The 10,147-nt window shown below is 28.7% G+C and overlaps 2 protein-coding genes across 2 annotated transcripts in view; one reads left to right on the top strand and one right to left on the bottom strand.

Moving 5' to 3' along the window:
- Window positions 1-1,783, bottom strand: part of LOC117179161 (cytochrome c oxidase subunit NDUFA4-like) — a 21,475-nt gene extending 19,692 nt beyond the window's left edge. The window contains exon 1 of the mRNA XM_033370865.1: window positions 1,612-1,783. Within this exon, the coding sequence (XP_033226756.1) occupies window positions 1,612-1,662 (51 nt within the window). The 5' untranslated portion in view covers window positions 1,663-1,783. The remainder of the gene's footprint in view (window positions 1-1,611) is intronic.
- A 6,010-nt stretch (window positions 1,784-7,793) lies between these two features.
- Window positions 7,794-10,147, top strand: part of LOC117179157 (glycogen phosphorylase) — a 46,484-nt gene continuing 44,130 nt past the window's right edge. Inside the window, exon 1 of the mRNA XM_033370856.1 lies at window positions 7,794-8,187. Within this exon, the coding sequence (XP_033226747.1) occupies window positions 7,945-8,187 (243 nt within the window). The 5' untranslated portion in view covers window positions 7,794-7,944. The remainder of the gene's footprint in view (window positions 8,188-10,147) is intronic.

Below are 10,147 nucleotides of genomic sequence, written 5' to 3'. Positions count from 1 at the left end.
CGGGTATATTCGGATTCAGCGGCTCAAAATACATAAGAATCATACCTTTTTATCCTTGGACATATTATTGCATACGGCAGCATTGCCCGCTCCCGGACTATATCACCAACGTGGAGGTCGACGAATATCGATAGTCTCTTTTTGTCTGGGAAATTCCGATCCCGATTTTTTGTCCGATTCCGATTTGATTTTTTGTCTGGGAAATTCCGATCCCGAATTCTCGTCATCTGATGAATCATCTCCATCAGAGCCAGAGTAATCTGGATTAGGTATGATGATACGTTCATCATTTTCATCGGAATCCCATTCCGATTCGGAGTTTGTTGCAATTTTTGAGGCTTTACGCTTTGGCATTTTTTTTTGCTAGGTGTACTCGAAAATTCCCAGGATGACAATGCGGTGAAGGTGTGGTTTGATGTCAGAGTGCAATAAAGGTTACGGAGTCGTTGGAAATTTTATATTGAAAAACTATGCGCTTTTCGGAAAATTTGTCAAGGATAAAAAGTTCTTGTAATCAGCCGAGGAATACGCCTGAATTTTTCCGGAGCATTTTAAGCTAAATTTTGAATTTTGCAAAAATTGTTCATATGCAAAATCCAAAATGATTTTTCCGAAAAGCGTATCGTTTATTGTAAAAAAAAATTCATGAATGTTTTCACAAAAATTTTGCCATTAAGACGCCATTTTGAAAATACTAAAACGAAAAATCGATCTTTGAACCATGGATTCTCAAAGTTTAGACATTTATTCCACCGGTTAGTGAGATTCCAGGTTAATTACAGACTCGAAAAGCTTTGGAAAATGGTTCACAAAAAAAAATAGGCACGAAAAATCACGTTTTTTGTTTTGTTTAAACTGTATTTTGGGATAATAAGAAAATTTTTTGAGGAATTTCATTGGCACCGTCGGAAAGGGGAGATCTTAAGCAATAAAAATATATGTGTCTCAATTTTTTCTAGTGTCGAATAGTCTTAGTTGTTGGCCGTTGAAAACCAGTGTCCCGGTAGTGGCGTTTTGGCCGTTTAAGGGTTAAAGGGTCATAATGAGCCTGGGTGCAAAAATTGCACGACAAAAATATCGAATTTTGGTTCTCGGGCATAAATATAATTACTATTGAAAAATATTTACAATTATATAAGTAGGAAGATGCTCTGAAAAAAAATCAATGGCAAACACATGACCTTGAAGTCACCTCCATTTCGACATTTAAAAATAGACTTGATGTTTCAATGGCTCACCCCATACACGTCACTTCCCATCCCTTATGAAAAAGTATTGGTATGATTATCCAATCTAGTATTTTTGAAAATAATGTAATTATTCGCGAAAAAAAGTCTTACATTCAAAATAATTATCATTGTATTAAAAGGAAATATCAAACGTTGCACTTACGCAATGTGGTGAAATAGCTAAAAAAAAGTTTCAAAATTTGTATCTGATGCCGCGTTTAAAGAAGAATCCACATTTTGTATTTTTTTGGTCTACATATTTTACATTTGCTCATTATAGAAACGAAAAAGATCATTTTTTTAAAATGGAACCGATATTAGAAGTCCCTCGGGAAATACATATTGGAAATTTTGAAAAATAGATTTTAATCAAAACACTTACAGATGGATGCTTCTTTATCCCCCTCAGATCCATTCCTTGCATAAACGGCATTTTGACCTCAAAAAATCTCAAAATTTCAAACACACCAATGCTACGTTTCGAAACGTCAAACCGGTACTTCGTATTAAATCGGAATCACAATATATAAACTTTCCGAATCCGCGCACTGAAAGTGAAAATTGGGGGAAAATATTCAGCGCCCTCGTCAATTGCGCATGAAAACTAGCCTGACTTAACTCGACGCATGTGCACTCCAACTTTAATGTCCGTGGATTGGAAAACGAGAACCTGCGTGAATCGGCGGGAACTCGGACAGGGACAAAACACATCAAGAAAATAGACGAAGTTTCCAGAACTAATTGAAGTATGATTATCAGCCACTAAAATAACCGAAACAAAAATGTCATTAGAAGAACATTTTAACTAGCATGGAAATCTAACAAGAACTCAAATTTTAGGCAAATTATGGAAAATTTGGTGTGTTCAGTTCTATAGGAAGATCTTGTTCAAATGCATCGGATATTGGCGCCTTTACGTTCGCGACAGTAATCGTGTATTTACACGCCTGTTTACTGGTCGCCAGCCAGCCGAAAAGTCATAAGAGTGAAAGAGACAGAGAGCGAGAAATTAAAAGAAAAGTACCCTCTATCACTTTCACACTTATTATTTTTCTGCTGACCAGTCGACAGTCGTATAAATACACGATTAGGTTTTTCATGTTGTGACGTCAGTTAGCAAGATCTTACGATCCGGAGGGGAATTGTCGGTCAATCTAATCCAACAGATGGCGCCACTAAAAGTAGTTACCAAAAGTTAATTAAAAACTTGATGCTTTTTGCAAATAAACAAAAAATAATATATACAAAATTAGAGTAACTATTAATAATTATTTAAACAAAGAAAAAGTCATAAAAATATGTAGTTCAATATGAATAAAATTTAATTCTAAGATACATTTTGAAAGCAGTTCGAACTTCATAATTCTACGATTCATTTTGCTGATATTATTGATCTTATTATTCGTTCTACTGAAAAAAAATTATTGTTAACATTATTAACGTAGCTAATGAAAAAATTAATAATATTTAAGTCCTCAATGATAAATTTATTTAAAACATATGCATGATCAGAAAAATTAATAAAAAATATATTACTTATATTCAATATAAATATAATAATTATTAAAATATGTAAGACTACAACTTATGTTGCAAAGTAAAGAATCCTTGTATATTTAAAATTTTAACAATTTCAAGTTTTGAAGGAAATATTTGTAAAATGTAATGGTAATTTTAATTTAAATTTTTGCAGGGAATAATTTGGTAAAAAGTCATTAACAAGACTGATAAATGAGAAAATGGATATAATATTATTCAATATAATGTATATATTTGTTTAAATTGAACCGAACATCATATATACATTTATACAGTTCAATAATTTATTTATTGCTTAATCTTGGTAGCTTTTTTCTCGCTGCATACAACCTCTAATAATTTTATTTAAAAATTCCAATTTAAAGGAGATTTTTAATTAAATTGTTAATTATATTATTGCAAACATCATTTCTGAAATAAACAGACTATAAGCTATTAAACTCTACAAACGAACGTACTGTACCAAAGATCTTTGACTGTACTCATGACGCACAATTGGAGGAAATGCACTTTTGTCAGTCAAAACTGTCCAAAGCCTTCAATTTTCTTGCGATTTTGAATTTTTTGTATTAAATCAAAGATTATTAAATTCTGTAGATCTCGACTCTATGAACTTTTGTCTCCTCTATTTTTTATTAATAATGTTTTCACTCAAAGTATGGAAAAACTAAATTTTTTATATAACAATTTTTTACGCTTTAATAACAGATCAGGAAAACTTTATATTGTCTGAAATGAATGTTTAGGGACTCATAGAATACAACTAATGTATTTATCAATCCATTTATTTCTTATGAACCAATTTTATGAACAAATTGACAAATAATCTTATTATCGGAAAAAAAATTTTTTTGCTAAAAATGCTTCATATGAATGTAGGAATGACATTTAATAACAAAAATACTTTGAAAGTTTGTAATAACCGCTGTGATAAACAATTTTTGTGGCAAAATATTAGAATTTGAGATTTTTCAAATTATAATTTCCTTTAATGGCCAGAACGACTTCAGGTATTCCTTAAAATAATAAATATTCAATAATATTTAATAAAATATAACAATTTAAATTTTTGCAAACAAATTAGATAAACAAATTCAAAATTTTGGTCCTTTCACATAGAAATTTTTTTTGGACTGGAAGTGTTTTAAGCTATTGGACGAATGACTGCTAGTCACAAAAATATTTGAGAAGTTAACAATTACTATTGTTATAAATAATTCTAGTGACAAAATATTCAAATGTAAGGTTTTATAAAAATTTTCATTTTCTTTAATTGCTACAATAGTTACGGATATTTCTAAAAAAATGTATCTTTGATCATATTTAGTAGAATATAACAACTTACATGTTTATAAATAATTTACATAAACAATTTTCAAATTTTAGCAGTTTCACTTGGAAAAAGTCGGGGTTTCAATCGTAATAGATTAAAAATGAATCATTACACTGCATGCTAAGATTCACTCAATACAAAATCTTTTGACAATAACCCACCGACTTGGTCATCAAAGAAAATTTAAATTTGATAAAAACTTAAGTTTAAATATTTCTCACAAAAATTGTTGATAACAGTGGTTATTGTTAATTTTTCTAATACTTTGGTAACTAGCAGTCATTCGTCCAATAGCTTGAAAAATTTCCAGCGCGAAAAAAATTTCTATGCCAAAGGGCCAAAAATTCAAATCTGTTTATCTAATTTGTTTAGAAAAATTCAAATTGTTATATTTGATATAATATTATTAAATATTTATTATTTTAAGAAATACCTAAAGTCGTTCTGGCCATTGAAGGAAATTATAATTGGAAAAATCTCAAATTCTAATATTTTGCCAAATAAATTGTTTATCACAGTGGTCATTATAAACTCCTAAGTTATAATTGTTAATAAATGTCATTCGTACATTAATGTGAAGCATTTTTATTGAAAACAAAATTTTTTTACCGATAATAAGACTATTTGTCAAATTGCCCATAAAATTGGTTTATAACAAATAAATGGAATAATATTTAATTCAAAATCTTCTTTAAATTTAAATTTTCTAATAAAATTATGAGGTGTTTTATGCAGCGAGAAAAAAGCTTTCAAGGTTAAGCAATAAATAAATTATTGAACTGTATAAATGTATACATGATGTTCGGTTCAATTTAAAGAAATATATACATCATACTAAATAATATTAAATTCATTTTCTCATTTATCAGTCTTGTCATTGACTTTTTGCCAAATTATTCCCTCCAAACATTAAAATTAGAATTACCATTACTGTTTAAAAATATTTCCTTCAAAACTTGAAAATGTCAAGATTTTAAAGGTATAAGGATTCTTTACTTTGCAACATAAGTTGTAGTCTTACATATTTTAATAATTATTATATTTATATTGGATATAAGTAATATATATTTTATTAATTCTTCTGATCATGTATATGTTTTAAATAAATTTGTTATTGAGGACTTAAATATTATTAATTTTTTCATCAGCTACGTTAATAATGTTAACAATAATTTTTTTTTACTAGAACGAATAATAAAATCAATAATATTAGCAAAATGAATCGTAGAATTATGAAGATCGAACTGCTTTCAAAATGTATCTTAAAATTAAATTTTATTCATATTAAAATACATATTTGTATGACTTTTTCTTTTTTTAAATAATTAGTAATAGTTACTGTTATTTTTTCATATATATAGATTTTTTTGTTTATTTGCAAACAGCATCAAGTTTTTCATTATTTTTGCTTTTTCTTAATGCAATAAAATGAAAAAGTCAAGACTTATTTTTTGTGGCGCCATCTGTTGGATTAGTTTGACCGACATTTCCCCTCCGGATCGTCAGGGGGCTGCTCTACGCCAAAGCAATGGGGCCAAGCCGAGGGCCAAAAAATGATACTAACTACACAGGACAAAACTTAATTTATTTTAATCTCCTTTCCAGGAAAAAAATTATTTTTCACTATAAGTGTATATGGATATAACCTTGGATTTTTACAAAGCTGTTTAATTAAATAATAAAATTGGTACAAATTCGTTCAAGCGATCTTATGATTAAACTAAATAGTCTTTAAAAAATGAAAAATGTCTGAATACATTTATAAATACTTTTTTATAAGTTATTAAAGGAATAAAATTGGAATTTCAGACAAGAAGAATAATTTTTACCTAAAAAGATTAATTTTCAACTACATGACTCAATTTCCAACTACAAAAGGAAACTACAGAAATGAATCTTCTACTGGAAAAATTAATTTTCAACCTAAAATGGCAAAGCAGATTTTGAATACAAAAAATTTAAGTTTCAACAAAATAGTTTAATTTTCAACGAGGGAAATGAATTTTCAACTAAATAGCTAAAATTTCTAACAAAAAATGGAGCTGTTAAATTATCTCTTAAAAAATTGAATTTTCAACAAAATAGTGGAATTTCTAATCAAAGAAATGAATGCCTAATATTCTGTCAAAAAGACGAATTTGCAGCCGCTTCACTTCTTTGGTTAATTTTTTTTTTTGAAAATTGATCTTTTTCGTTATAAAAATCAGGGCTTTAGTTAAAATTAAATTTTTGTTAAAAATTAAACTATTTCTTGAAAGAATCGTTTTTCTTTTTCTTGAAAATTTATCCTTTTAAGTTCAAAATTCATCTTTGTTTTGGCAGAAAATTATTCTTCTTGTTTGCAAATTCATTTATTTTTATTAAGAATTCATTTTTATGTTTGAAATTTTTGTTTGTTGATTAAAAAATTCATATTTTTACTTGAAAAATCATTTTTTTAGTTGAAAATTCATGTATTTTTTTATTGGTATTTTTCGGCGCAAAATTATTATTCTTATTTAAAAATTCATCTTTATTCTAAAAAATTTATTTATTTCGTAGAAATTTATCTGTTTTGGATTTAAAATTTAACTACTTGGTTGAAAGTTGAAAAACTTTGTTAAAAGTTCCATTTCTCGGCTCAAAATGTATCACTTCGGTTGACAATTTATTTTATTGAAAACTGGTCTTTTTCATTGAATTCAACTGCCTTAGTTTATAAATCAAATCTTTTTTATCAAATATTTTATTTTTTGTTGATTTTGTTTAGTCGAAAATTAATGTATTTTGTTCAAAATTCATCTTTTTTGGTGCAAAATTAATCTTCCCGGTTTGAAATTTATTTTTCTGGTAATAAATGTATCTTCTTTGTAGAAAACTTTTTTTTGTAATAAAAATTCAATTATAACTGTATTCAATTTTTTTAAATTCATCTCTTTGATTTAAAATTGAACTACTTTGTTAAAAAATTCATTATTTTGGTAGAAAATTAATGTTCTCTCTAGAAATTAAAGTTTTTCTTTATATTGAAAATTTAACTGTACGTGGTTGAAATTTGGACAAATTTGTTGAAAATGAAATTTTTTTGTTCAAAATTCATCTCTGCTTGAAAATTGAACTATTTTGTTACAAATTTGTCTTTTTTGATCGAATTCAACATTATTAAATTAACATTAACATTATCAAATACACCATACTCTCGCATTCAGTCACCCCGCTCTCAGCCTTCCTAGAACTGCTGGCTCCCTCAGTTTTTCAGTTTTTTGTTGAAAGTTCATCTCTTTACTTAAAAACTATTTTTTCTGTTTGTTTAAAATCTACTTTTTTAACTGAAAATTTAAATATTCTAATTATTGTAGACAATTTACTATTTCTAATTCAAAATTGATCAATTTTTGTTCAAAATTCGTCTCTTTTGGTTCTCTATTTTTGTTTAAAGACCTAACAGTTTTGTAAAAAATGGTTTGCTTTTTTGTTGTTAAAAAACCATGTTTTTAACTGAAAATTTAGCTATTTCATTTTTTGTTGCTTGCAATTGGTATTATTGCCTGACTCTCGGTATGCAGACATCTTGGGTTGTCTTTACTCAACCTGAGAAAGCCATGGACGAAAAAGTTCGAAAAATTCGCGAAACAGCTGATAAGCAGTGCGCATGCGTGACCTTGAGACAAGGTGACTTTCTTATATCTCTTTTACTCTCACTCTTTGGCTTTGCTCGAATCATTCGCGGCCGAGCAGCGCTAGTTCGCTGTACGTCGATTTCAGTTTTTGATGTGTGTTGTTGAGTGAAAAAATAGAATTTGGTTAGAACTGCAAAGTAGAATTTGTATCTTGATACGTCGCGGATCTACTGTTTTTTAAAAAATGTCGTCGAACGATGTCGACAAGGAGAAGAGGAAGCAGATTTCGGTGCGCGGCATCGTAGACGTTGAGAACGTCGGTAATTTCAAGAAGACTTTTAACAGACACCTTCATTACACCCTAGTAAAGGACCGGAATGTCGCCACAACTCGAGATTATTATTTTGCACTCGCCCACAGTGTTAAAGACAATCTTGTCTCAAGATGGATTCGAACTCAGCAGCACTACTACGAACATGACCCCAAGGTAATGTACAATTTCGAGTACAAAACACCGGCTCGATTCAGAGGTTATATTTACTAATTTCTGCTTCCAGTTTAGTCAACTATTTATACATTGTAACATTGCTAAAATTCGGAAGAAATAATTTGATATATTCAGAAGTACCTTGAAATATCCTAATAAATTATTATGAAATTATGTGGAGTATCTTGAAATATGCGAAATTGGTTCAAGGTACATTGAAATATCTTTTAGTACATATATGAAAGTTCTGGAAGTATGTACAACTATCTCGAGCTCTGGTATATCTTAATTATGTGAAATATCCCAAATCATATTAAATATACAGAAGTATATTAAAATATCATGATTTTCCTTAAAATGTCTTTAAGTACCTTCAAATATCTTGAAGTGCATGTAATATCCTGAAACACCTTGTAGTATAAAAATTATCCTGCAGAATGTGAACTGTCATGAATTATGTGATATATCCAGAAGTGCATTAGAATATCTTGAATTTCCTTGAAATGTCTTGAAGTTCCTTTAAATATCCTGAAGAATTCGATATATCTTGAGCTATGTGAAATGTACAGAAATACCTTTAAATATCATTATTTTCTTTATGATGTCTTGAAGTACCTTAAAATATCCGAGTGGGCATAAATATCCCAAGGCGTTTTTAAAACGTCCTAAGTCAGGTAAAATAACTTTCTAAAAACATACAATATCCCAAACACGTATTAAGGACGTATTTGGAATATTAGACGTTTCTGGGCCTGATTTGGAACGTTTTTGGACGTTCTGAAAACTTCTTAAAGACATTGAAATATCTTAAATTTCTTTGGGATGCCTTAAACTATCTTGAAGAATGTGAAATATTCAGAAGTACCTGGAAATACCCTGAAGAATGTGAAATATTCTGAATTATGTGATACATACAGGAGTACATTGAGATATCTTGAAATATCCTAAAGAATGTGAAATGTCTTGAAGTAACTTGAAATATCTTGAAGGATACTAAGCATTTTGAAGAACATGTCATATCCAAAAGTAAGTTTAAATCCTGAAATACATTGAAACATCTTGAAATCTCTTGAAGTATCCTGAAGAATGTGAAATACCATGAACTATGTAAAATATCCAGAAATACCTTTAAATATCCTGAAGAACGTGACATATCCAAAAGTAAGTTTAAATCCTGAAGTATATTGAATTTCTTTGAAATCTCTTGAAGAATGTGAAATATCATGAACTCTGTAAAATATCCAGAAATACCTTTAAATATCCTGAAGAACGTGACATATCCAAAAGTAAGTTTAAATCTTGAAGTATATTGAATTTCCTTGAAATCTCTTGAAGAATGTGGACTATCATGAACTCTGTAAAATATCCAGAAATATCCTGAAGAATTTGAAATATCTTGAATATCCTTGAAATGTGAAATACCTTGGAATATCCTGAAGAATGAAATGTTTGAAGTACCTTGAAACATTCTGAAGAATGTGAAATATCATGAACTATCAGAAATATCCTGAAGTACCTTTAAGTATTTTGAAGAATGTGAAATGCCTAAGTACCTTCTAATATCTTGATTTATATTAAATATTCTGAGGAACGTAAAATATCCGGAAGTACATTGAAATATCTTGAATTTCCTTGAAATGTGTTTAAGTACCGTGAAGTATCCTTAAGAATGTAAAATGCCTTGAAATACCTTCTAATATCTTCATGTATATTTAATTTTCTGGAGAATGTAAAATATCCAGATGTATGTTTAAATCCTGAAGTACATTGAACTATCTTGAATTTCCTTGGAATGTCTTTAAGTATCCTGAAGAATGTGAAATGTCTTGACGTACCTTAAAGTATCTTGAAGCAGGTGAAATATCCTGAATATGCATGAAGTAGTACATTGAAATATCCTGAAGAATGACAAATATTCAGAAATACCTTTAAATATCATGATTTTCTTTAAATGTTTCTT

The sequence above is a fragment of the Belonocnema kinseyi genome, chromosome 8, assembly GCF_010883055.1.
Source record: "Belonocnema kinseyi isolate 2016_QV_RU_SX_M_011 chromosome 8, B_treatae_v1, whole genome shotgun sequence".
Taxonomy (NCBI): domain Eukaryota; kingdom Metazoa; phylum Arthropoda; class Insecta; order Hymenoptera; family Cynipidae; genus Belonocnema; species Belonocnema kinseyi.
This window is presented reverse-complemented; position numbering and strand designations above follow the sequence as displayed.